This window comes from Lygodium microphyllum, chromosome 13 (genome assembly GCF_053477565.2).
Source record: "Lygodium microphyllum isolate KBCC chromosome 13, Lygodium_microphyllum_v1.1.10, whole genome shotgun sequence".
NCBI classification, from domain to species: Eukaryota; Viridiplantae; Streptophyta; class Polypodiopsida; order Schizaeales; family Lygodiaceae; genus Lygodium; species Lygodium microphyllum.
In genome coordinates this window covers 39104219-39132206 of record NC_141147.1, presented here as the reverse complement: position 1 = coordinate 39132206, position 27988 = coordinate 39104219, and the positions used below count along the sequence as shown (strand labels likewise).

At 43.1% G+C, this 27988-nt stretch overlaps 1 protein-coding gene across 4 annotated transcripts; it reads right to left on the bottom strand.

The window, feature by feature from the left end:
• Positions 1–5575: 5575 nt before the first annotated feature.
• Positions 5576–27657, bottom strand: LOC148026536 (polyadenylate-binding protein 2-like). Of its 4 annotated transcripts, none has more exons than XM_087690975.1 (8): positions 27464–27657; positions 26687–26834; positions 6807–6909; positions 6649–6719; positions 6451–6554; positions 6271–6358; positions 6063–6178; positions 5576–5957 (listed from the first exon to the last, which is right to left on the bottom strand). In XM_087690975.1, the coding sequence occupies exons 2-8, from the start codon at positions 26822–26824 to the stop codon at positions 5909–5911; spliced, it is 669 nt and encodes a 222-aa protein (XP_087547101.1). In that variant the 5' UTR covers positions 26825–26834; positions 27464–27657; the 3' UTR covers positions 5576–5908. The 4 variants fall into 4 exon arrangements, with proteins under 4 accessions (XP_087547101.1, XP_087547102.1, XP_087547103.1 ...); XM_087690976.1 differs by lacking the exon at positions 27464–27657 and adding an exon at positions 8069–8215 and having other exon boundaries at positions 26687–26825; XM_087690977.1 differs by lacking the exon at positions 27464–27657 and adding an exon at positions 8069–8148 and having other exon boundaries at positions 26687–26799.
• Positions 27658–27988: the final 331 nt, after the last annotated feature.

Genomic DNA, 27988 nt, shown 5'->3' with positions numbered 1-27988 from the left:
TGTAGGCCTACCACAGAGCTTTTGGGCTGAGGCAGTTAGTACAATTGTGCATGTCATAAACAGATCACCTTCTAGTGGTTTGGATTTCCAGGTTGCAGAGGAGGTATGGATTGGAAAACCTCCCTCTTATGCGCATCTCCGTGTCTTTGGATGTGAGGCATTTTGCCATGTGCCCAGGGAAAAGAGAAGTAAGCTAGATCCTAAGAGTGTCAAATGCATTTTCCTTGGTTATGGGGATGCAGGCAAGATGGATTACCGTCTCTGGGATCCGCAGGCACGGAAAGTCATCCGCAGTCATGATGTAGTCTTCCATGAAGATAAGATGCATCGGCAGCCTGAGAGAGTTGTTGAGATCCGCGAGGTCATATTTCAGGAGGAGCCGAGAGCTCCTGCACAGCCAGCTGGACAACCTACAGCTGCAGTAGATGCTCATGGTCAGGGTGTTGGACAGGCAGTTGGGCAGGCAGCAGAGCCTGCCGTGAGACGGTCTACTAAAGATAGACGTCCACCTGATAGATTTCAGCCCTCGATACATTATGTCTTGGTTACAAATGCAGGAGAGCCTTTCACTTATGATGAGGCTATGCGCAGGGGTGACAGTCACTCCTGGGAGAGGGCTATGCAGTCTGAGATAGACTCCTTGCATAAGAATGACACTTGGGATTTGTTTCCTTGCCTACGGGCAAGAAGGCTTTGCCATGCAAGTAGGTGTACAAGCTAAAAAGTACCCCTGGACACCCCAAGCCGGCATACAAGGCTAGACTGGTAGCAAAAGGTTTTAAGCAAGAGCATGGTGTGGACTTTGACAAGGTCTTTTCTCCTGTAGTTAAGATGACCACCCTATGCTTTAGTCTTGGTTTTGGTTTCTTAGCTTGACTTGGATTTATACCAAATGGATGTCAAGACGGCTTTCTTACATGGGGACTTGCATGATGAGATTTATATGGAGCAGCCTAAGGGCTTTGCAGAACTTAGCAGGCAGCACCTAGTGTGCAAATTGAAGAAAAGTCGTTATGGCTTCAAACAGGCACCTAGGGAGTGGTATCATAAGTTTGATGCCTTTATGCAGTCACAGGGCTACAGTCGGAGTGCTATGGATCTGTGTCTTTACACGAAGAAAGCCAGTGATGGTTCTTTATTGATTTTGGTACTCTACGTGGATGATATGCTGATAGCAGGGAAAGCTCATGATGAGCTAGATGCTCTTAAGGCTCAGCTCAAGAAGAGCTTTGAGATGAAAGATCTGGGACAGGCCGCTCATATACTTGGTATGTGCATTAGACGCAATAAACATCAAGGACTCCTCTACTTGTCACAGAGGGAGTACATTCATAAAGTCCTTGAGCGCTTTCGCATGCAGGACGTAAAGCCTATTGGATGTCCATTGCCTTCTTATGTGAAGGTATCACAGGCTGATTTTCCGTAGACAGATGAGCAGAGGGCCGAGACGGCCAAGATTCCTTATGCATCCGCAGTGGACAGTCTTATGTATGCCATGATAGCCACTCATCCAGATATTGCCTTTGCAGTTGGTGTTGTGGCACGCTATATGACTACACATGGCAAGAAGCATTGGGATGATGTGAAGGGTATCATGAGGTACCTGAAGGACATTGCAGATATGTGCATATGCTATGGAAACCAGGATACAGGAGTCGTGGGGTACACTGACTCTGATTATACAAGACATGCAGATAGTAGGAAGTCCACTTCTGGCTATGTATTCACCTATGCTGGAGGTGCTGTTTCTTGGATATCCAGGGTGCAGAAATGCACGGCCCTTTCTACTACAGAGGCCGAATATGTTGTAGCCACTGAGGCTTGCAAGGAGGCCATTTGGTTGGGTCATTTAGTTGCTGACCTTAATATTGATACTATCCCTACACTATTCAGATTCTATGAGTGCTATTCAGTTAGCCAAGAATCCGGTCTTCCATGCGAAAACGAAACACATTGAGGTGAGGTATCACTTCATACGTGGGGTCGTTGAGGACAAGTCTGTTGATCTTGTCAAGATCTCGACTAACCAGAATCCTGCAGATCTGCTCACGAAAAGTCTCTCTACAGAGCACTTTGCCTTCCTCAGGAGGTTGATGGACGTGGGATGAGATGATGTCTCCTCATCCTGTTGTACATGTGTACATGTTGTACTGTCTTTTTTCTTTTTCTTTTCACTCCTCACTAGGGCATATTCGCCTTTAAGTAGGATGTTGTTGGGGGTAAAGGCGCCTCTGCATAGCCGCTCGTGTATTACTACAATGACAGTCACTGCCACTGCACACCATAGGTGGCGGGCCCCCGTCACCATCACTTTATTCTTGATTCTTTTAGTGACAGTTTGAATAAAGGAAGGGCCAATCACACATTGTGACTGTTGGAGTTCCCATTTCTAGTCTCTCCCTTTCTTGCTTTTGCTCTCCCGCCATAGCTCTGGAGTCCAACCTTCGATCCATCGCTCCCTTTAAATTTGTTCTTTGCCAATTTTCTTATTCTCTCCTCACTCGATGCACATTTTTCTTTAAGTGGGGGCGCTTGTCCATACACCACCCTATATTTACTACACATTGGGTGACCACATACGTGTACACTTTAGGTAGCAAGCACTGATTGTTGTCACTTTATTCTTTATTCTTTCAATGCCTATTGAATAAGGGAAAGCTAATCATACATTATGATTGTTGGAATTCCCACATACGGTCTCTCTCTTGCTCTCTTGCTCCATCTGCCATAGCTCTTGCTTTGCTCTCTACTTCTCCTGTGTGCTTCCACTCGAGCTCTACCTTTCACAAATATAGCGAGTAAGAAATAGCATCAACATATCCTCTCTCCAGCCTCACACTTGCCTCTTCTAGCTGAGAGCATATGAGAGGATACATCGCTAGAGCCAAAAAGAACCATTACTCGAGCCATCGGTAGCCCCAAGTGAACCAAGAAGATACAAATTAGAGTGTAATCTCATGCTTCAATTGACACATCACAATTCCCACTTTGCATAGCAACAACATGTGCTCCACATCTTTCTTATTCTGAGGGTCTTGGTGGATGGCCACCTAACCACATGGCAGCCATGGTTAAGTGTGAAATGTGTCAATGGACAAATTGTTCACCATCTTAACAGGATAGGAGTGCTCCACGTGGCAAACACAAGTTGGTTATAAAAATGATGGTGGTTTAAATTCCACAATATAGCATTCCGTTTTATTTTCACATGCCATGTTTCATCCCTATAAGTCGTTTGTTTTTTCATGTCTGTCACCTAAAATCTAAACCCACCCTACTATGACACCACAGAACACCGTTCCTTCTCTACCCCTTCATATACATGGCCGCCACTTAAAGGCACCATGATGTAAGTGCATACACCTCCCAAAAGTTAGAGCAATCCAATGTCTTTTGAAAAACTAGTAAGCATCATTACACTAGACCACAATTTCATGAGCTATGTTAGAACAAAGAATCTCTCAATCAAAAGGCATCAATAGGATAACACAAAGTACAATGAGAAATGATATCAACTTGCACATTATCTTATTGCGGGAGCGTAGTAGAAGGAATACAAAATCCCACAAAAATCAATTATTAGAGAACCAATTGCACAAAATCCACAAGCATTTAATTACAATGTCAAGGGCATGACAACATTCTTTTCAACGCAAGACCAATGCTACCAAGTGGACTTGTGCAACAACATAGGTAACCCCATCAAAATGGAGACATGCACACAAAGAGTTGAATGGCAAAGCAAATGTCAAGTGCAAGCGACAAACCTCAACGATGTGGCAAATCAACATGAACAATCAATCCCCCGCACATCACCTGTCAATAGCTCAAATCTCAACAATCTTATAGTAAGGACCATGTTCTCACACTTCACAAGCTCCCTCCCTCCACCCCAACTATAAGTGTAAGACCAAATGGCCGTGGTTTACACACCCTCCTTTCATAAGCCCTTTTATAAATATGAGAAAAGGGTTATCCTAGAAAAAATAGGTTGGCCAATAATGTAATTAAGATAAAGAATAAGAGAAGTTAGAATACCAATAAATAAAGCTCCAATGCCCATTATAACCTCTAAAATGACTACTTTCATTATTACACATTCATTGAAAGAGTAATCATCGTGCAAAGTGGCCCATTATAACATCTAAAATGACTACTTTCATTATTACACATTCATTGAAAGAGTAATCATTGTGCAAAGTTGTCAACTACAAACCATGAACAAACTATGAACTATGAACATTAAGCAAGACAATGTCTAATATTGCAAATAGGAGTATGGACATTATCTGAGTCACCAAACTAACATCTAAAATGACTACTTTCATTATTACACATTCATTGAAAGAGTAATCATTGTGAAAAGTTGTCAACTACAAACCATGAACAAACTATGAACTATGAACATTAAGCAAGACAATGTCTAATATTGCAAATAGGAGTATGGACGTTATCTGAGTCACCAAACTTGGTCTAATAGAACATTGGCCTTAAGACTAGATTACATACAACTCCTCCCCACACACATACACACACATTTATCCAACATAACTTAATTTAAAAATGCTTGCTATTAATCAACTTCAAGCATATTGAAAGCTACTAGCTTTGTTCTTCGATAAGTTGATGAAACCGTGAGAGCAAGCTAGTTCTTCGATAAGTTGATGAAACCGTGAGAGCAATGAACGGCTAAAAGAGATTCTTCAAAAAGTGGAAAAGGTCTAGATATTCATTAACCTACAGTTTAATCATTTCACCACGGATAAAATGTTGGGAAGGAGAATTCAAACTGTGTTTTACTTTTTCTAAAAAAGGATCATTGTCGCTGTTGCAATTGTTGACCTGCATACCTCGTGTGAAAAATCAATCTAAGAGCTCAACTGTTATTTTTTGTAAACCTATTATATTGAAGCAGTACCTTAGGTCACATAGGTTTCACCTTTAGCCATTGATATTTTGCATTGGGCAGTTTATACAGTTGAGATGTGCTGCAAGTTTGAGGGGAATTGAGAGTTTTCCAGTTCATGTTAGATGAGAGAAAACAAAAACAAAGATCAAGATAAGAAAGCATAAGGGAAACTTAGGAAGAGGAAGAGGAAGAGGAAGAGGAATCGTTTGGCTCTGTTAGGCAAAAAAACTGAAGTGACAATACCACCAAACAAAAAACTAAGTGTGTTTAGGCAAAAAAAACTGAAGTGACAATACCACCAAACAAAAAACTAAGTGTGTTTGCCTTCCAAAGGCCAAACAACACTCAGAAAGAAACATAACTAGTTTAGCAGATAATATACATTTTGTTGGAAAGATTCCAATTACTAATGAAAAGAAATCCAGTAACCTACTTCCTCTGCACAATAACTGGCACACAGGTAGCGTCAGGAAACATCTTACACAGGCACACGACTATCACTTTTCTCATCATTGAAACATTGACAAATACAAGTTAAGGCACAAAGATGGCTTTCCCTTCCCTTGAACCATTTCACGATCTACACACATCCGTATCTTAGTAATCATGGCTTCATCAAAGCAAAGGAGATGTTGGAAAAATGAAACAGCTTCAGACTGTTAACCATTCAAGAACTAACTCGGTTTCCTTCCATTGAAACAGTGATATATGTATCAGTTTCACAGTATAATTGGCTTTTCATTGAAGAAAAGAGAAGGTTGGAAACATGAAACAGCTTAAGACAATTTAAACTATTGGAGAACTAATCTTCTCATGACAGGAGAAGTGAAGCCAAAGTCAGCCAACTCTTAATGGCACTGTGTCCTCTAGAAGAGAAAAGTGCACCCAAATGACACAAGCTCTTATATGATGGGCAGTCCAGTATTGTCAAAAGACCACAAGACCTGCAGACCTTGCTCATCTTGAACTCTGCGTTAACCTTTGAAAGGCTGGCCTGTATCAATAATAAGGCCTATATCGCATTGGCCTACGAAACCTGGGTATCCTCCTGCAACAAGCCAACACATCTTATTTGGAAATACCAGGCACCATTCTTGTCAACATCTGCTCGTTTCTTTCTTTTTTCTTTTTGCTTTCACCATAGAAATTTTACCCGTAGCCATATGCATATGGCGGCATAAAAGCCCTTCGTGGCCGATACCCATATGGGCTAAAACGACGACCCCGAAATTGTTTCATTCCTGGAATATTGGTCCTCTTGGCTGACACCTATCAAAATTCAGCCCAGAAAGTCTGAGGAACTTAAAATGGTCACCTGTTTTAAATACCAGCAGAAAATATGCAGAGATCCTAATGTGCACCTTCAATGGCCGACCATGAAGCTCAGACTCATTCAACAGAAGGGCGTTTTGTACAGCCTCCACCTCCAAGAATTCTACATATGCATACCTGAAGATGAAATTTGAGCTGTTCAAATAAGGTGACTGCTCTCAGTGCTGTGAGACAGACATAGAAAAACATTTAGAAGCCATAAGCCATACCCCTTAGGCTGCCCAAATTTATCTGTTAGAATTGTAACTCGATTGACTGTGCCACAGGACTGAAAATGCTGCTGTACCTCCTCAGGTGTGCAGGAGTAATCAACCTGACCATCACATATACAAATAAAGGCAATGACTGCTATACAAAAATACTTGCTAGACCTTTCTTTCAACTTAAAATACGACTAGAATACACACATTCCCAACATAAACTGAACGTGAATCAGCTTCTTCTTTGCTTTGTTGCTGAGCAGCAGCACTTGCTGGATCTGGAAAACAAAACACCATCACTCATTTGGACTTTGTGCATTGGCACCCTTCAGAACTAGCCGACTGAAATGATCACAAAATAATACCTTGCACTACACCCATCTCCTTCTCAACTTTTGCCTGCATCTCTTTCAGAGCAGCAGCCTCTTCTTCCATTTCCTTCAGACGCCGTTTCATTTCCTCAAGCTCCTGCATAACCAAATTAGGTCAAAAGATACTGTTACTAACAGGCATAGTTTGTAATACCTGCCTCCTATGTTTGCAAACTGCAGTAAGAATCAGAAATGGAAAAAGATGAGCAAAGTCACTTGCCTTCACCAATTCAAGTCATAAATGAATACATTTGAACTCAACACCCCTTGATTCGACTAAAATGAATGCTCCTTTCCGACCATCCCCCCAACCAAATGATCAGAAAGAATTCCCTTTGCCAATTCCAAATTTAGTGATCATTCTTTCCAACTTGATAATATAGTGCAAAAGTTGAGTACTGCCAACTCAGTTCTAAGTTTAAACTTCTGGCTCACCCAACTGTGTCCCATTCAAAACCTGAGGGCATTGTATTAACAAGCCAAATGTCTCCCCAACTTCCCCTTTTCACTGCTCACATGTAATTTTCATTGCCACAATGCTCTCATTGAAATTGGCCAGCCTGTCTTCCTGTCAATGCAAAATATGTTCCACCACTCCATCTTGAACTTCACTGTTCAAAGTCACATGAATCAACATGTGCTCAATCTGTTCCACCACTCCATCTTGAACTTCACTGTTCAAAGTCACATGAATCAACATGTGCTCAATCTGTTTGTAAATTATAGCAAACATGGAGTTGAATGTAACCAATTCAACAACCCAAGAGTTCATCCACTCTTCCATTTCATCTGACCAACAGATCCTCTGCTGAAAGAAGTCGTGCAACCTACAAAGTACTCAAAGATATTTTCATACACCAACAGGAAAAACCCTCTCAACTCGCACTCCAGTATCCAGAATGTTGACGAAGCAAATCAAAGACATTGAGGCTATGTCCCAACCAGGCATGCTTGATTATGGAAGACAAGTAGCATAGCTGAGCTCTCACTTTCATCCAGCTATTATCATGGCCACTAAGAATCCTTGCTTGACCTCAGGCTTCATTAACTGAAGACAAAGAAAAGCTGCCAGATACCTTCCCACAACCATCTGACACAGCAATAGCTCCTTTCTTATAGCCTTGCACTATAACAACCCATGTTCTATATTCAACCTAGACCACAAGCTACTATGTGTTTCACAATCCCTTAAAACCAGAGCGCACTCACAGCAGACATTAAAAAGAACATCGAGATGTGAAGAAAATGAGCAATACCAGCATCACCTGTCTCCTCTCTCCTTTGACACCGTGTTACACCAGCAGACTGAAAACCCCTCTCCAGCAACATTCGATGCCTGCCAATGGCACTGCGTGTGGTTCACATGCACGAAACTACAGGTTGCGACTGGAAAGTATTCAAATCTGTCATCCAAAAACTAACGTGAGTGGCACAATTGAATGCCCTAATTTGCTACCTGTGTCTTCTTCTACCCCTATGCCCCCTTCACTATTTTCTCCCTCCTCCATCAACAATTTTTCCTTCTTTTTTTCCACTCTACTGTTCTATCTTTTTCTACTGTCCCTTTTTCCCCCCCTACCTGCCTTCTCACCCCTTCTCCTCATCCCTTACTCTGTTCTTTTTTGTTCAATCCCTCTTTCGAATATTCAATCTATCAGCATCAAACTTGGAGCATTTCTTTCCATTTTTTCCTCCTTTTTTCTTTCCATCAACAATCTTTCTTTTTTCATTTTTTCTTCCTTTTTCCCCATCATTTTCTTTTTATAAGCAATCTTTTCTTTTTTTTCATATCTCTAATTTTTCTACAACTCCCACTATTATCCGTCTTTTTTCTCTCCTTTCTCCTCATTTCTTCCTCCGTTCTCTTATACACAATTTCTTTTTTCAAATCATTTTTTTGTATCCGATTTAGCTTTTCCCCCCCATATCTGAGACTTTTTCCAATAATATTCTTTTTCTACTTTCATTCACCCATCCACTTTCTTTGTCTCTTTTTATTTTCTTCCTCCTCATAGTGCTTTCTCTCGTTCATCTTCTCTATCTTTTTTCTGCTGCCTCCTATCAATATTCAATAACATTCTGATGGACTTTGAAACATAATATCCATAGATATTTTTAGCATACTTCATATCATGACATTTTATGAGGAACAAGCCAAACAAACCCAAAAAAAAAGCAGCATTAATTGCAAACCTGAAGATTAGAATATTTGCTTGTTATATGCCATTTCAGCAGGAAATTTTACAAGGCTTTTACAATTGTTAAGAAAGAAAGAAGAGTACCACAGTGCAGAAGAAGCATCTATCATGCATTTGTCCATCAGAATCCACTACAAGGTGATGAGGTCACCAAATCCATTTTCTGGCTTGTAACAAGCAGTATTGGACAGTATGCTTTGCATCTATTAGCTGGGTATACACCACATTGAGCCAAATATATGTTTCTCAAGTTAATATCCGTTTAGCTTGCTAGTAGGGGGTGTACACAGTTAGCATGCACCTCTCTGCTATTACAATTCTGTTGTATAGATTAAATGAGTTTTGAGGTACAACTCGTGTATGTAGCTCTGCGAAGATAGAATGGGCCTTCTCCAATTCCATTAAGGATCAATAAAATTTGCCCCACAGACTGCTTTTACACCAAATTTTAGAATTTTTTATGAAACTGCTGGAACATTGTCAATGCAGCATTATGTGCACCGTATCTGTGCATCTCCTTGCATTTTGATGGTTTTCTACTACTCCTTAGACTTTTACTTGAAGTGGAATCATTTGATAGCTCTGGGAATTTCATAATATCAGAAGGAAGGTCTCTTATCAAAATCAAACTCAAGAAAGCCAAAAAGAGAATAATGGATGATTCTAAGAATTTGTGCAGGAAGTTCAGAGAGCTTGAAAGCCCAAGTGGCAAGCATGCTTATGCATCTAGGAGTTGAGGAAAAGACAATGATTGTTGAATAGAAAATCTGTGTAAAAGTACCACCTCTTGCGTGAATGGAATCCTCCAACAACAAACTTGTGATAGGAGGAAAAAGGCAGGAAGGCCCTCTCTCTCATGAGGCACAGTAAAAATCTATGAAAGGTTTGCGTATAAGAGATACACTCTACTCACTGGATACAATTCATCCTCTTAATAACAGACACATCCTGACAATGCGATCAAACTCGTTAGAGCCATATCCTAACGATGTGATCAAACTCGTTAGATCTATCTATATCTTTAGAGCCATTAACTCCATCCAAGTTTGGAGTATGTCCATCCAAGGATCATATTCTCTAGTACAATCAAGAATTCTATACCACCCAGCCTCACTTCTCAACACTAAAGGTGTAAGTTCCATAGTTGAGGGCAACAGAAATAAGACGGAACAGAAACAGAAACAGAACCTTAGAAGAATTTGAAGCTTTTAGGCCACAACTTTAATTGACAATATGCAGGAACTTTGAATGCTACAAGCCTACAACTTAAAGACACTAGTGACAAAAAGTAGAGAGAAAGACATTGTTTTCTTTTAGTGGGACAAATGCCGAAGTATCCCCATTAGATGGACATGTGGGCATCGTGTCCCATCCCTCACCCACCCACCCTGATCATTTCATCATTATCCTGACAGTCATCAGCCATCGCCCTCTCCTTGGAGGAGCTGCCACACAGCCAGTGGAGGCGCCACCCTGTTGCCTAGAGGTGCTCCCCTGCTGCCAGCTGCTACATACTACCTGTCTGCATCATTACCAGCTGTTGCCATCATCTGTAGCCTGCATTTTACTGCTCCTGGTGACAGCTAGCTGACGTCATCATTTCACTTTCATATGTTGCTTGATCAGAGTACCTTTTCAGCCAGCATACCTGCATTTTGCTGCCCGGATACTCCATTGACATACTGCTGCCAACTGACTGTCTTACGATCCCCCCACTGCTGCCCACATCATCATCAGGCCTGATGGACTGCTGCTGCTGCATTTTGGGATCCATCTTGAGTATGACGCATTGTCCAAGCTGTTCTTAGTGCCTCCTACTCCAGCGCCATTCTCAGCTCTTCTCCTTGAGATGCAAAAGTTACAGTGTTCCTCCTATGTTCTAGTGTGAACACTCCCTTACCTCATGAGCACTTTTTGCCTTCTAGCTAGAGAAGGGCTTTTTCCCATGTGAGCACTTGTTAGTGGGTGTGGTACTTAGTACCTTAGGGTCCAAGGATTGTACTTTCATTCATTCTCACATAGTGGATGTGACCTTCCAACACTCTTGTTCACTGTGTGTGTGTGTGTGTGAGAGAGAGAGAGAGTGTGTGTGTGTGGGTGTGTGTGTGTGTGTGTGCACGTGCTTCTAAACCCTAACCTAACAATGGTATCAGAGCCATACCTCTTCTCAACCACCACCACTTCGCTCACGAGCCACCAAAGCCTCATCGAACTTGGCCTACTGTTTGCAGTCTATTGTGCATCCTTCTCGTGAAGCAAGTCATCCTGATCAGCCTGCTTGCTGCGAATTCAGCAATTGTCTGACCTTTGCTGCTTGTGATCTCTTGCAGCTGACCATCAATTGCCACACAGCCTGCCTCAATGGCTAGCTGCTGGTGCTGCCAAACCTATTGCCAGCCATCGCATCTCCTCTTGCCTGCACCGACAGTCCCGTCGTGCACCTGGCAGCCTATGTCAATAGTCTTCACATTGACCAGCATGATAGGGCAGCCCAGCTTTCTTGCCCGACAGATTGCACAAAAGCTCCACCTCATCCCCCACAGCCCGTCTATTCCTTACTACCGGTTACCTTTCAAGTGGAAATCTTGGATCTCTAGGATCCTCTATATCTTCTTCGTATCTCTCTTCGCCCCTCTTTCTTCATTCCTTTTTGGACCTGAGGGGGAATGTTGGGAAACCACTTCTTCAGCTTATATGATTCATTTAGGGTTTCGCGCTAACAGCCCTAAAATGGCTGGTGTCCACATTTTGGTCATTTCACTAGTAGGCACCCACCACTGAATGCTGCGTCACCCTGTCAGAGTGAAGCAATGCGGAAGCGAATGACCGTGACAAAGAGTGAACAGAGAGAGAAAGAGAGAGAGAGGTAGAGAAAGAGACAGTGAAATGCAAAAAATCTGCAATGAAGAATGTGTTCGAGATCACAGCCAGGCAGGAGTCAGCCTGGTGCAGTCGGACTGTGTGCAGTCAGACTGCACAGTCGGACTGCCACGTGGCAGTCCGACCCACTGCAGGCTGTCGGCTGCTTTTAATGCAGCCGACTGGGCATTATTGGCGCCCTATTTCCTGGCTGGTTCTGGCTATATATTGCCGACACTTCCAGAAGTCTGACACTCTTCTCTGTCGCAGATTACAGACCGGTGCCGTGCAGATTTCTGTCTCTGTTCACAGATTTCAGACAGCAGACAGTGCAGACTGCAGCAGACTTCGAGGTGGACAGCAGGTCGCACTGTCGAGGTGGAGACACGCAGTCCAGCGCACTGCGCCCGTGTATATCTTTGTATTCAGCATTCTTTATACAGCAGATCTTCATTGTCCACTGTCTCTCTCTCTCCCTTCTCTCTCTGCGTTCTCTCTCTCTCAGTCCTACGCTTCCGCACCGCTGCACTCTGACATGGTATCAGAGCAGTGTTTGAGGGCTGACTGAGCGCAGAATCAACCTGAAGGGGAGTTTCCATCGCAACACAAATTTGCGTTTTTTGCGTTTAAGGGCAGACAGGAGGGCTGCGCCTTGGAACAAGGCTGAAACGAGTGTGGGCGCACAGGAAAGGAGTACAGGTGGTGGATTTGCTGCTGTTTACTGCTGTTTGACGCGGAGGAAGTTTGAGTTTTCAACCTAAAAGTGCAGGTTTTGCTTTTTCATCGCCTCCGGCGGGTGAAGAAGCTTCGGGACGCGGAAGAGCCTTAGCAGGCTGAGTTTACTCAGTCAGAGGGGGCTGCTTTTGCGTTTGAGAAGGCATTGCAGGTGAAGATGTCTACAGAGATGGACTTGGAGTTCCAGGCGATTATGGACCGGAAGGTGCCTGTCTTACCGGCTCTTCCTACAGATCAGGAGCTCGACGGCGACAACTACCGCATTTGGCGCGTTATGATGTTGGCCATCCTTGAGTCCTATGATTTGGCGGAGTTGGTACAGGAGGATATTGACCGGCCTTCGGTAAGAGATGAGTCCAAACTCTCTTCCGATGCTCGTGCGGAGTTGGCCAGGGCCCAGTCTCATTGGGACAAACTGAATGCGAGGATTCGATCCTTTCTCTTTCTATCATGCACTACAGCCGTGATCGCTCACATCGAGCACTTGACGGTGGCTCGTGAGATATGGCTGGAGCTTGATCAAATGTACAATCGGATGACCTTGATGAAGAGGGTTTCTTTGGAGGTACAGATGCGGACCTTGTCCGTCAATAAGTCTTATTCGCTAAGGGAACACATTAACAAGCTAAGGCAGCTACAGATGCAGGTTCAGAATGCGGGGAAGCCGATTTCCTCCGAAGACATGGCGATCACACTATTGTCCCAGTTGCCGCCACGATTCGGTACATTTTACTCTGCCCTTATTGCTTCGGGGCGAGAGTCTACTCTTCGCTGGGAAGAGTTGGTTCCTATGGTATTGGACCAAGAGGAACAGTTAAAGGGACAAAATGCTTCCAAGTCGGAGGCGTTGACAGGTCAAGCCTCTCAGAAGAAGGGGAAGGACCAAAAGAAGAAGAAGGGGGATAACAAGTCCAAGAAGGACAAGGAGAAGGACAAGGACAAAGACTCCACATGTCATATTTGTGGAAAGACTGGCCATTGGAAGAAGGATTGCCCTGACAAAGACTCGAAGGACACCAAGAAGAAGGAAACCAAGGATTCTGGAGCAGTGGCTGCACCCTCATCAGCTGCATTTCTACATCTAGTTGTCATTGAGGACACTTCACCGAATGCTTCTGATGCTGCGATGACGGCTCCACAGCTCGAGAGTGGATTGTTGATAGTGGTGCCTCACGGCACATGACTCCTTCATCAGATGGTGTTGCCCAGCTGCGACCTTCGCGTGGGCAGGTTCTCATTGGAGACAGCTCTTCAGTTTCTGTTGCAGGTCGGGGTAAGATGCAGCTTATTCCGGATGGACGAGGTGGCACCCATACCTCAGAGGTTTTGCATGTACCAAGATTAGGGTACCATCTCCTTTCAGTCCATAAGATTTGCTCCCTTGGTCTTTTGGTGGAGTTTGATAGTTCTACAGTGCGAGTCCTTGATCATGAATCGAGGAAGGTTCTATCATCTGGATATGAGGAGAACGGCATTTACAAACTGAAGTCTTCCACTGCCCTCTCTACTCTTCTTCTTACCTCACAGTCACAGTCTGAGTTATGGCATGCTCGGTTTGGTCACCTGAACTATGACTATCTTCGGAGGGCGTCACGTGGACAGCTTGTTCGAGGGTTGCCGGATATAGTGGTGAGCCAGCAGCCATGTGTCTCCTGCATACGGGGGAAGCAGCATAGGGATGCCATTCCCCACACAGCTTCGCGGCGGTCTACTTCACCGATGGAGTTAGTATCTACGGATCTATGTGGCCCTATGAGGAATGAGTCCCTGCGTGGGAGCTCGTACTTCATGCTGATCGTGGATGACTATAGCAGGATGACATGGGCCTATTTTTTGGCACTAAAGTCAGAAGCTTTCTCGCACTTCAAGGATTGGCTTCTCTTTGAGGAGAACCGATCAGGCCGGAAGTTGAAGACCTTGCGATCCGACAAGGGAGGTGAATTTGTGTCTAATGAATTTGCTCGGTTTTGTGCAGATAGAGGAATTCACCAGGAGTTTGCCAATACCAATACTCCTCAAGAAAATGGTATTCTAGAACGGAAGAACCGCAGTGTGATCGAGATGGCGCGCACCATGATGGAGCACCGACAGACCCCTCAGGTTCTGTGGGCCGAGGCTGTGGCTACTGCAGTCCACATTCTTAATCGATCCCCTACTTCGGCCGTGGAAGGGATGACTCCATTTGAGGCTTATTTTGGGAAGAAGCCAGATGTTTCTTACTTTCGAGTCTTTGGGTGTGATGCCTATATTCACATTCCCAAGGCTCACCGTGATAAATTTGAAGCGGCTTCCCGCAAACAGGTATTTGTTGGCTACAGCTCCCAGTCCCAAGGCTACCGACTGTATGATCCCGTCAAGCCGGATGTGTACACTAGCCGTGATGTCCGGTTTGTAGAGGTTCCGGCTTCTTCAACGAGTGAGGAGCATCCCGTTCTTGGAGATCCAGGGGAGAGTTGGGCTCCTTCTACAGTTCCACTGGAGCCCGTGCCTTTTGATTATGATTCTGTTTCTGACACAGAGTCTACTGTTCCACCGGACCCTTCTGAGGAGTTACCACCGGTGGATATTCCAGAGTCTTCTGCTGATGGAGAACGACGAGGGGAGGTTCGGCCTCCTCCTCGCTGGGCCCGTGACACACTCCGTGATTCAGGGATCGAGGGGGTTCCTGAGGAGTGGGGACCGCAGGATGGTCCGCGGCGGTCACGGAGGCACCAGGCGCATTCTTCGGAGCTTGTTTGCTCCAATTATTGTTTGATGTCCCGTGTTATGCAGGACCGAGAGCCCACCTCCGTAAAGGAGGCTTTACAGTCCGCCCCATGGAAGAAAGCTATGGAAGCTGAGTTGGAGGCTATTGAGAGGAATGGCACTTGGTCACTTGTGCCACGCCCCCCGAAGAAGAAGGTGATTGGAGTCAAGTGGGTCTTCAAGACCAAATATCTCAGTGATGGTACTTTGGATAAGCACAAGGCTCGCCTTGTTGCTAAGGGTTTTGCCCAACGCCCAGGGATTGACTGTCATAACACCTTTGCCCCCACAGCTCGTATGGCAACCATTAGAGCTGTTCTTGCTTTGGCTGGCCATAGGAGATGGCCTGTTTATCAGTTGGATGTGAAGTCGGCCTTCCTGAATGGTGATTTGAAGGAGGAGATCTATGTTGAGCAGCCTCCTAGCTTTGGTTCTTCAGATGGGAAAGTCTACAGTCGGTAGCCTTAGGACTGGAAGCTGTAGCCAACAAATACCTGTTTGCGAGAAGCCGCTTCAAATTTATCACGGTGAGCCTTGGGAATGTGAACATAAGCATCACACCCAAAGACTCGAAAGTAAGAAACATCTGGCTTCTTCCCAAAATAAGCCTCAAATGGAGTCATCCCTTCCACGGCCGAAGTAGGGGATCGATTAAGAATGTGGACTGCAGTAGCCACAGCCTCGGCCCACAGAACCTGAGGGGTCTGTCGGTGCTCCATCATGGTGCGCGCCATCTCGATCACACTGCGGTTCTTCCGTTCTAGAATACCATTTTCTTGAGGAGTATTGGTATTGGCAAACTCCTGGTGAATTCCTCTATCTGCACAAAACCGAGCAAATTCATTAGACACAAATTCACCTCCCTTGTCGGATCGCAAGGTCTTCAACTTCCGGCCTGATCGGTTCTCCTCAAAGAGAAGCCAATCCTTGAAGTGCGAGAAAGCTTCTGACTTTAGTGCCAAAAAGTAGGCCCATGTCATCCTGCTGTAGTCATCCACGATCAGCATGAAGTACGAGCTCCCACGCAGGGACTCATTCCTCATAGGGCCACATAGATCCGTAGATACTAGCTCCATCGGTGAAGTAGACCGCCGCAAAGCTGTGTGGGGAATGGCATCCCTATGTTGCTTCCCCCGTATGCAGGAGACACATGGCTGCTGGCTCACCACTATATCCGGCAACCCTCGAACAAGCTGTCCACGTGATGCCCTCCGAAGATAGTCATAGTTCAGGTGACCAAACCGAGCATGCCATAACTCAGACTGTGACTGTGAGGTAAGAAGAAGAGTAGAGAGGGCAGTGGAAGACTTCAGTTTGTAAATGCCGTTCTCCTCATATCCAGATGATAGAACCTTCCTCGATTCACGATCAAGGACTCGCACTGTAGAACTATCAAACTCCACCAAAAGACCAAGGGAGCAAATCTTATGGACTGAAAGGAGATGGTACCCTAATCCTGGTACATGCAAAACCTCTGAGGTATGGGTGCCACCTCGTCCATACGGAATAAGCTGCATCTTACCCCGACCTGCAACAGAAACTGAAGAGCTGTCTCCAATGAGAACCTGCCCACGCGAAGGTCGCAGCTGGGCAACACCATCTGATGAAGGAGTCATGTGCCGTGAGGCACCACTATCAACAATCCACTCTCGAGCTTGGGGAGCCGTCATCGCAGCATCAGAAGCATTCGGTGAAGCGTCCTCAATGACAACTAGATGTAGAAATGCAGCTGATGAGGGTGCAGCCACTGCTCCAGAATCCTTGGTTTCCTTCTTCTTGGTGTCCTTCGAGTCTTTGTCAAGGCAATCCTTCTTCCAATGGCCAGTCTTTCCACAAATATGACATGTGAAGTCTTTGTCCTTGTCCTTCTCCTTGTCCTTCTTGGACTTGTTATCCCCCTTCTTCTTCTTTTGGTCCTTCCCCTTCTTCTGAGAGGCTTGACCTGTCAACGCCTCCGACTTGGAAGCATTCTGTCCCTTTAACTGTTCCTCTTGGTCCAATACCATAGGAACCAACTCTTCCCAGCGAAGAGTAGACTCTCGCCCCGAAGCAATAAGGGCAGAGTAAAATATACCGAATCGTGGCGGCAACTGGGACAATAGTGTGATCGCCATGTCTTCGGAGGAAATCGGCTTCCCCGCATTCTGAACCTGCATCTGTAGCTGCCTTAGCTTGTTTTTCATGCCCGGACGAAGCACATTGAGATTCAGTACCACTTCATCCGAGAAAAGCTTCTGGATGAGACCATCACTGTGGAGTATTGCAAGACGGAGGACAATCTTGCGGATTTGTTTACGAAGGCGCTTCCTCAGGCTCTACTTCGGCAACATTCCAGATCCCTCAGGCTTCTGCCCTGCCCCGGCTTTGAGAGGGGGTGTTCGAGATCACAGCCAAGCAGGAGTCAGCCTGGTGCAGTCGGACTGTGTGCAGTCAGACTGCACAGTCGGACTGCCACGTGGCAGTCCGACCCACTGCAGGCTGTCGGCTGCTTTTAATGCAGCCGACTGGGCATTATTGGCGCCCTATTTCCTGGCTGGTTCTGGGTAAATATTGCCGACACTTCCAGCAGTCTGACACTCTTCTCTGTCGCAGATTACAGACCGGTGCCGTGCAGATTTCTGTCTCTGTTCACAGATTTCAGACAGCAGACAGTGCAGACTGCAGCAGACTTCGAGGTGGACAGCAGGTCGCACTGTCGAGGTGGAGACACGCAGTCCAGCGCACTGCGCCCGTGTATATCTTTGTATTCAGCATTCTTTATACAGCAGATCTTCATTGTCCACTGTCTCTTTCTCTCCCTTCTCTCTCTGCGTTCTCTCTCTCTCAGTCCTACGCTTCCGCACCGCTGCACTCTGACAGAATGTTGTATAAGGATGCAAAATTATACACGGGTGCAAAGAAAATATCTGCATGTGTCTCCACATCGAGGATCTCGATCTCCATCAGCCTCGAGAGTAATCTCCACAGTCAGCAAGCTGAAATCTGTTAGAAACAATGCACAAAAACTGCTGGAAACTCGGCCTATTTATAGGTTGAAAGTAATGCCCATAAATGATCAGGTCGATTGCATTAAATGCAGCCGACTGGTGCAGTTAGACTACTGTTTCCTACCATGTGACACTGCTGACGTGGCCACATCCAAGAGATGACGCTCAACACACCCCTAGACAGCTTATGCCTATAAATAGACTATCACTTCATTCTTTCTTCACCCCACTTTAGTCATTCTTCATCCCCCCCTTCTTAGTCACTTCGACACTTCTTTCTCCATGCCACTACTGCCCATACCCCTACTAGAGGACATCGCAATCCGTGGCCACCACCCTCCACCCTTCAACTGTGTTTGAAGGCCCCATCTCTGCTAGCATCATTGTCATCAGACTACTAGCGACATCCTCTTCCACCTAGCAACCATCACACTATTCTCCACCTACTGTCATTCATCAAGCTGTCGGTGTCATCTCCAATGCTGTTCACATCTGTGTTTGCAGCCTAGATCCTTTTGCTCCACTCATCGTCATCAGACTACTAGCGACATCCTCTTCCACCTAGCAACCATCACACTATTCTCCATCTACTGTCATTCATCAAGCTGTCGGTGTCATCTCCAATGCTGTTCACATCTGTGTTTGCAGCCTAGATCCTTTTGCTCCACTTGGCGTCAACTTTCTCCCCTTGGTGTTAGCTCCTTCAGCCCTAGGTATTTGTGGTCCCCTTTGCCATCTTTAGAAGGGGCCCTAGTTTCGACTCCTCAAAAGGAAAGCAATCGAATAGTAATAACAAATAAGAAATCTAAACAGACTAGTGAGAAACAAAGTAAGTCCAATCAAGATCAAAACTAGGTTAGCAAAGCATACCCTAGAAAAATAAGCCTTTGCCAACATCCTAGGTCATTTCAACAATAAGTGTCAATCTTCAGGCTAACCTAGCTTTAAACCCCCTACTACTTAGATCTTCGTCCCAATTCTTGCAAGTAAGCTCTCCCCATGCTCTCAATGAGACTACTTCTATGGTGGTCCACCTCACTCTACCATGTGGCCATACAACAAAGTGGATCATTGATACTAGAGCTACACATTATATGTCTTCCCTACGAGACATCATATTGCAAGAGCCTACAATTGGCGATGTCAATTGTACTAACAATTTCTTTCGCTAAGACCCAAGGCATTAGGATAGGCCCAAATCTTGCTATAGCAGACAATGTCTATTATGTCTCCCCATAATGTACATCTCTTATTAATCTACTAACTCCGACTCTTGGGGAGAGTTGTACTCTTTACTAGGACCACAATTGAGATCCTTGATGACACTACCAATCTAGTGGTAGCTTGATGTGAGGTACAATCTAAAGGCCTCTATTTGATTTCAATTACTCTCCTAGCCAATAATCAAGACCTATGAGTTCCATTGGATATATGGCTTATCTACGACTGAAGGACCCTAAGATGGCACATTAGCTAGGCCACCTAGGCTATGACTCTTTTTATAAAGCACCAATTGGTTGAGGGCCTCTCATGCCTAAAACGAGCTAAGGATGTGTGACAACCTTGTCATTTGGGAAACAACACCAACCTTGTTTTTGTAGTAGTCTACTCAAACCACAAGGGAATACTTAGATTGATTCACCTAAATCTGAGTAGGAACTAGTCCACTTCTTACTTGGCCCAATGAATCTAATCAATCTTTTTTTAAAGGACAAAAGAAGCCAATTACTATAGCACCTATCACCAAAAATGTACAACAAGGGACTAAGTCAAAAATTGTGTCCAAAGTGATAGAAAAATGTTCAAACATAAGGCATGAAGAAGACCAATAACAAAACGAACTATATAGATTGCAAAAGCTGGATACAATACATTGCCCTTGAGCATGGTGCATGATCCCTAAGGATGGTCATAATTAGGATTGAGCAAAGGGGTGATTGTTGATAAGAAAAGATAATTAAAAATGAACATAACTAGTTTAAGCATAATATACCTAATCTAATGAAAACGAGGACACAATGTAGTACTTGATAAGTTGTCTATTGGATCAAATATACATAGCTTCCATCACAAGGTGTATGCATGTGTTGCCACCACACATCCCACATTACAACAATCAATGCCAAGTGTCCTAAAAGATGTCACACTTAAGCGCATTCACTTTTACAATATCTCATAAATGTTGTTCCCAATTACAAAGGAGATTACATTAGCAATGATTCTCACACATGACTGCTTTATTTAGTACTAGATAATTAAACCACTCGAAGGATATACCCACATATATCAAACTCCTTTAAATTGATAATCCCTCAAATCCCCCCCTCAATGGGAAGGAGGGAACATCCTCCAAGTGGTTTAATAATCTAGCACTAAATAAAGTGATCTCGCATGTATAGCACCACTAATGTAATCTCCATCATTAAGAGTGAACAACCTTTATGGAATATTGTAAAAGTGGATGTCCTTAAGTGTGGCACTTTCAGGACACCGATATTTGTGACATGGCATGTGTGGTGGCAACACATGCACACATCTTGTAAAGAAAGTCTCATTCCTACATCAGGAGCTATGCATATTTGATCTAATAGAAGGCTTGTCAAGATGTAGTCCATTGTGTCCTTGCTTTTACAAGATTGGCTCTACTAACTTAATCTTGAAGTGTTTATTTCTTGATAGCTTTTTTTAATCAATAATCACCTTTGCCCAATCTCAATTATACCACCAATTGGCATCACAACTCATCGCTCTTTGTCCTAATCCATTTCTCCTTCTTGATGCTTATTGATTCCTCACAAACTTGTGTAGTGAAAATTGGAGATTTTTTATCACCTTTTCACTTGTGGTCTTTCTTTGAGCTAAAAGAAAATTTGTTGCCAAGAGGAAAGAAAGAAGCAAGTTACAAGCCAAGGCACGAGAGAGAGAGAGAGAGAGAGAGAGAGAGAGATGGCTGCATCGTTCAAGTTGCTTTGCCAAGTTCTATTATTTTATTGTTCTTTAGCTTATTGAACTACAAGGATTTGAGACCCATCATCACTTCTCCACATTCACTTGTAACGTTATTCAAGGCCATCAAGGAAGATTTTTTGCCCCAAATATTTCAAGCCCAAAATGTGTTTCCCCAAAACACAAATGGCTAGAAGCATCGGGACACTTCAAGAGCCCAAAACAACCATTTCTAGAAATAATGATCTATAGCAATGGCAATAGTAAATTTGGGCCCTCGAATGGACCATGGCCTAGGCATGGTTCCATGAGAAGTATTGTTGGGCACAAACCATCCTCAAGTTTACTGGTACACGCCTTTCAAACATCACCCTTAACAAGATACTTGTCAAGGTTAGTACTAGTTGATGCCCTCAACCCCATCAATTTCAAGCACCACCCTCAATTTTCTGATCCACTAGAAGCAATGTTGCCATGGGTCTACTTGTTCAACAAGAGAAGCACCAATCATCTCAGCCTAAAATCTCCCCCCAATACTAGTTAGGGTCACTACCCTTCTACAACAGAGCTTTCAAAACCACCCATAGCTCTAAGTCAGAAGTCGATGTTGTTCGTCACTCATCTTGTGGATGCTATCTTCCAAACTCTGCATCACCAACACATGCACCTATGGTTTCCACTTCCTCTTCTACCTTGGTTGCATCCCTCATTAAGTAGGAAACACAACATTTTATAAAGCAACATGTTATCTCTCTCACGATAACGATTATCCATGACACTTGTTCAGCACCAGACTTGCCTACCTTTTCATTAACTCACCTATCTAAATCATCACTTAGTTGATGGGATATTTATGTCAACTTCTACATATATGTTCACATGGGATCTTTTAGTTTTGCCTACTTCAATGATGTGTGTTTCAATGCACAATTTCGCAAAAAAAAAACTCTTATTTAATTAGTTGCAATTGGTCGCAAGATGTGTTTTGAAAGTGCTTCTTAGTCTTTAACACAAATTCTATATGCAACCGCTAGTTTCTTGCAACACATGTCCAAAGTTCTATTTTCGGGCAATAGCATAGTAACCATGAAACACATTTTGCTGGTACTGAATCGCAAAATGCCTAAAACATTTCACTAAAATGCAAAACACCCTGAGTGAAATGGCTGACTGAAATATAATTTTTAAGTGGAAGATTTCTATTCTTTCTTGCTTTTTGTAGGGTTTTTGGAAACTATATATATTATATAGAGAAGACATCATTTGTTGACATGAAAGGAATTGCATGATATAAATGTGTAGGTTGCAACTAATTGTTTATAAAGAAAACAATCTCATATGTATTACTCAACCATTTCACTTGGCATTTTGCTTGGGACTTACCCACATGTGAAGCGTTTCAAGGTGTGATGCAACTTTCAAGGGTAAAATAATTTACAGGCGAAACATTTCGCAACTATCTTGGGTAGTGGCAATGCCCATCACAACTCCATTGCAAGTTAGAGTTTCTAAATTATTGTCAATACCTCAACTAGCAAGCCACTAATCCTTCATTAGCAAGAGCTCTTTTTATGGCACAAAAACCACTCAAAAATCCTATTTTTATCTCATAATTATACATTGCATCTCAATTACCAAACACACGTAATCATGACCATCCAAATCCACAATGGATTTTGATGGTCTTATTAATCTTGCTCCAATATCTTTTCATCAAATTTTTGAGCCACTATTATTTCATTGGTCATGCTGCTTACCAATCTTGTTCAATTGGTCTCGAACCTAGCTAGAGCTATTGCATCACATCTCATGGTCATTTGGACCAACTTCTTGTGAAGAACTACTGATCTTGATTCTTGAAGGCAATCAATGTACTTTTTTGGCATCTAGTTCATGAATTCTTGTCGAGGCATAGCTTATATGGACTTAGATATTTTATATTTACCATGCAAGGGTTGATTACTGACAGCTTATTTCCACCTTCTTGTAAGTTCCCAAAGTGAGTCACTCTATCTTGTCAATCTTTCTATCCACGTCACTACTCTTGGAAAAGGTTTCAAGGAAAGCAACATCATAGTCTCCTATAGCATTTGAGTTTGGCTTTTATTCAGTCATCTCTCTAGTCTAGAGCAATGAATCTTCAGTTTAAGGTAAATCTCATTTCTTTTTTTATCCCATTTCATTTCTTGTGTACTTATGGCTCCTCATTGTTCTCATTTAGATACTCAATTAAAGGGATATAACTATACTCATTGAAAGCTAGAGATAAAGTCTTGATTCATTGCCAAGGACATGTGGAAGGTGGCCAATGGTGAGGAGACAAAGCCCTCTCTTTCTCAAGAAGCCCATGCGAAGTTATCTTTGCACAAGTTGACCTTCGCTTAAAGTAACCCCATTTCTTTTTTTATCTCATTTCGAGTCTTATTTGCTAACAGCTCCTCCTTGTTCTTATCTAGACCCGCACAACCATGCTCATTAAAAGTTCATATTAAGTATTGATTCTTCATGGAATTGTGGACTGCCTTGATGGTTATTTGGGCCTCTATTATAGAGGGCTCATAACCGAAATCTTGGATACTCTATTGCCTCCAAGTCCATACATGCTTGAATTTATGCTTCTTGTACTTGTGTATATGAGGGAACCATAGAACGTGCTCATGCTCACAAGAGAAATTTTAAATTTATTACCTGAAAAACTCTGCCGTGTGACTTATTGCTGGTACTTTTTCGAGGTGTATCCAACAAAGGCCTATGTTGGAATGTCCCTAGTGCACTTTATTCTTCTTTGGTATTCCATCTATGAGCCAAGAGAGGATTTTAAAAGTCATTACCGTGCTTCATGTGTTTTCACCTGAGGAGGACTAGGCAACTACCCGTTTCAACTGCTTGAGTTCCTCTCGTGTAGCGTTCACACTTGGGTTGTGCCTATACATGTGCTCTTCCCCCTTTGTGAAGTCAATTATACTTTTACCTTCCAATAAGGGTGTCCTTTAGCACCAGATCCTTGCTCTGGATGTGGAGAGAGAATGCTCTATTCTTGCTTCCCCCTCGCTATGGTGATGGTTGTTATGCTTGCTTTGGTTGCACACTTATATAGATTTAGTTCCGTTTTTCTCGTTTGCTCTTCAAGCTTTCGTGTGTTTTGGAATCTTGCTCTCGTTTGCTCTTCACACTTTCATGTGTTTTTTGTTTCAATTCTATGCTCTTTGATCTTCTACTCTGCTTCCATATTTTATCAATTTGGACAAATGAGACATTTCAAAATGTTATTTCCAACCCTCCAATTTTAAACGCGAAATTTTCGCCTAGAAGGAATTTTCTTACTTTCATTCATGTGACTCATATAGTCCACTTGTAACATTCAGCAATGAAACATTTCAAGGTCGTGCCCATGCCTTGCATTATTACTAATGCAATGTCCTTGGGCCTAGAGTTAAGTGATTTTGTGATACATTATGATCTTGTTACAAGAGGGCACCTTTTGAGAGCAACTCTACCCTCAATACCAAAGATAAGAGAGACAATGTGACATGGAGGAAACCTTATTGCCCCATGCACCACAAGCTACAAACCAAAATATCACCAAGCTCCAAAGTGCAAGTCAAGATGTTAACTCAACCCAAGCACAACACTTGTTTTTCACATAGAAAAGTAAAATAATGAATCCTCAATAATGCTAGTCCACACATATGCATGGGAAGATGTGAACTCAATCCAAACACAACCTATCTCTCCAGTAGAAAATCAAAATATACATGAACCATTAGCAAAGTTAATCCACAACATATACATGGGAGCATAGTTGTCAAGTTTGAAAGATACGATACCATAAAGACAATAAAATACGATACTAATTGGTACCTTAAGATTTTATAAGGTATGATAAAATATTAGCACAATTTAAAAAAATTAACTTAGTTACTTCAAACTACATTTGATAGAAGTTCTATTTACAAACAAAATAGCAATGTGACGAGAGTTCATGATATGAATACACAAGGATAACAAGCCAAAACCTCGTGCACAACAAGCTACACGTGGACAAATGGGAGTGAAAACATAGTACACCAACAAAAAAATATAAAGTGTAGGGTGGATGGAGAGACACTTTTCATTCTTGTGTGAGCGAGCGAGTGAGAGAGAGAGAGAGAAGATCACCAAACGGATATAACTCAATTGGTTAAATTAAATGCATGGTGACCAAATGGTCTTATATTCAATTTCTACATCCGCATGATCATGTAGAGTAGGAATAAAAAAGGGAAGATTGAACCATGATGAATAGGTTCGTAAAGCCAGTGGTAACACTAAAGTAGCCACTCGATTACTGGGGAGGGAAGGAAGAGGCTTGGAATCATATATTCATTTTGGGTTTCTTTTTTCTTTTTTTTTGGGGGGAGAGAGAGAGAGAGAGTGTGTGTGTGTGTGTGTGTGGGAGAACGGCTTGGAATTATGATAATAAACATAAGGCTTGAAAGTTGGAAGATACAAAATGGTCCAATTTACATGGGCAAAAAATAGCCCTCTTTTTGTACGAACTGGTATGGCTATTTACCATACAGTACAATAAGAACTATGCAAAACAGACCCGTCCACACAATGTAAGAAGACAACTAGGCATGGGGAGAAACAAGAGTACAACTTCAAACCACACCACCAAACAAGAATGTCAATATTTGGATCACAATAGTCTAAACAAATAACAAGGAACACAAGACATATAATTAAAAAAAAAGCAAGTAGGTGAAAAGAAAGAGGGGTTAAGAGTAGAGAGAATAAATTATAAGGTAGAGAGGAAGCCATGTAAATCATAAAAACGAGATACCTTTTTAGTCAACTCATCAAAACTAAGGATTACAAACTTAATAAGGACAAAAGGTTCTCAAGGTGAAAAACAAAACCTAAAGAAACAATGGGGGAAACAAAAGCCAAAATGCTATTTGCTTTGTGCTGGAGCTAGTTAAAACCCCATTGAAAATGAACTCACAATGCAAAACTCGAACAAACCCCACATAGCAACTAATGATAGTAGCAAGGGCCATTGACCACATAAATGTAATGGATAACCACCAAATGATGAAGACGCTCCATGGCATGATGACTATGATAGTACCACATGGTTCTACTCCTCCCATGATGTCCAAGACAAGACTAATGTGTTGGAACTAAAATGAGACCTAGTAACATACTTGAAATTGGTCTACAATTGTTTCAGCAAAGTAGTTCAATTGAAATAAACATGTTCTGAGAGCTTTTGACATATATTGATAAGAGTTATTAGCACGTGCAACAATTGCACTAGCTGAAGCATGAGCAAACACAACAAACTTGATATTCAGCCCCCTCATTTATTAACCACCAAAGATGTAGATACATGACATCTAAGTAAAGCATCAAAAGTTACCTTTGCTGAGGTATCATCACCAACACCATCTTCAGCCTTTCCAGATCCATCATCAAGATGACCTTCTAGATCTGTTTCCATATCTCCCTCCACGTCTTCAGGTATGTCTCCCCCATAGACTTCATGTTCTTCCTCCATGTGGACCTCCCTTTCATTAGAAACAGAAGCATCCATAAGAGTAACTCACAGAATCGCAATACATACATATCTCTCTCTCTCTCTCTCTCTCTCTCTCTCTCTCTCTCTCTCTCTCTCTCTCTCTCTCTCTCTCTCTCAACATCCTGTTGACTTCGACTACCGGGTCCTTTCAATGCATGATCACGCTCCAATTATTTGCTTCTCAATATGTCTCAGACCTCACATTGATTCACCCCATCATGTTAGACAACTATGGGCGCCACACGGATCGACTATCTCTTTTTCTTACTCGATCAGGAGGAAGGGGTGCTTAATCCTAACAACATCAATCATCCATCACGCAGGAGTCACCTCTCCACAGCCGCAGGTCCCCCGGAATGTCACGCCCTCCTCTAGCACCTTCTCACTGCCTTCTCAACCCTACTACCGTACAAAAACTTACGAGGAACAGTTTGTTTGTTTCGTTTGTAGAATGTCAGAGACTGGAGTTTTCTATCTGGTCGGCAGGCGTGATAGGCCCATATGTGCAACCTCCAATTTGCGACAGTCGTGCAGCATCTGCACAGACACATACAGGCACGCGCGCAGAGGCGGACAGACAGAAAGAACACACACACAGAGAGAGACAGAGAGAGATACCTGTAGTTGGCTGGAGAGAGACAGAAGGCGCCAGCAGCGTTGCAGTGCGGGAGAGACTCGAGAGACCTTTGGTTGTGCTTTGGTCGTTTAGCCTACTGGCCTGGTTGCCCAAGGGGCAGGAAATCGGAAATTAATACGACTCTGGTTAGGGTATATGTACCAACCCCCTCCGGACACGATCAACGTCTATCTACAAAGAGAAGATCAACGTCTATCTACTACTCTCTTATTGTACGATGTACCAGAGCTAACATGGAGCCAACGCAAAGACATTTTTTAAAGTGTTAGCAAACACTACTTGGAAGTGATAAACATCACTTTTAAGTGGTATTGCATAATAGACCACTTGTGAATGGCAATGCCCCATTTATAAGTGGTACTACTCTAGTTATAAGTTGTAGGGGACCACTTACAAGTGATAGCAAACCACATATAGGTAGTAATGATCACTTGCATTGTGTAGTGCTTTAGTTGTAAGTTGTAGTGGATCACTCAGAAGTGGTAATGAACCACATATGAGTGGCA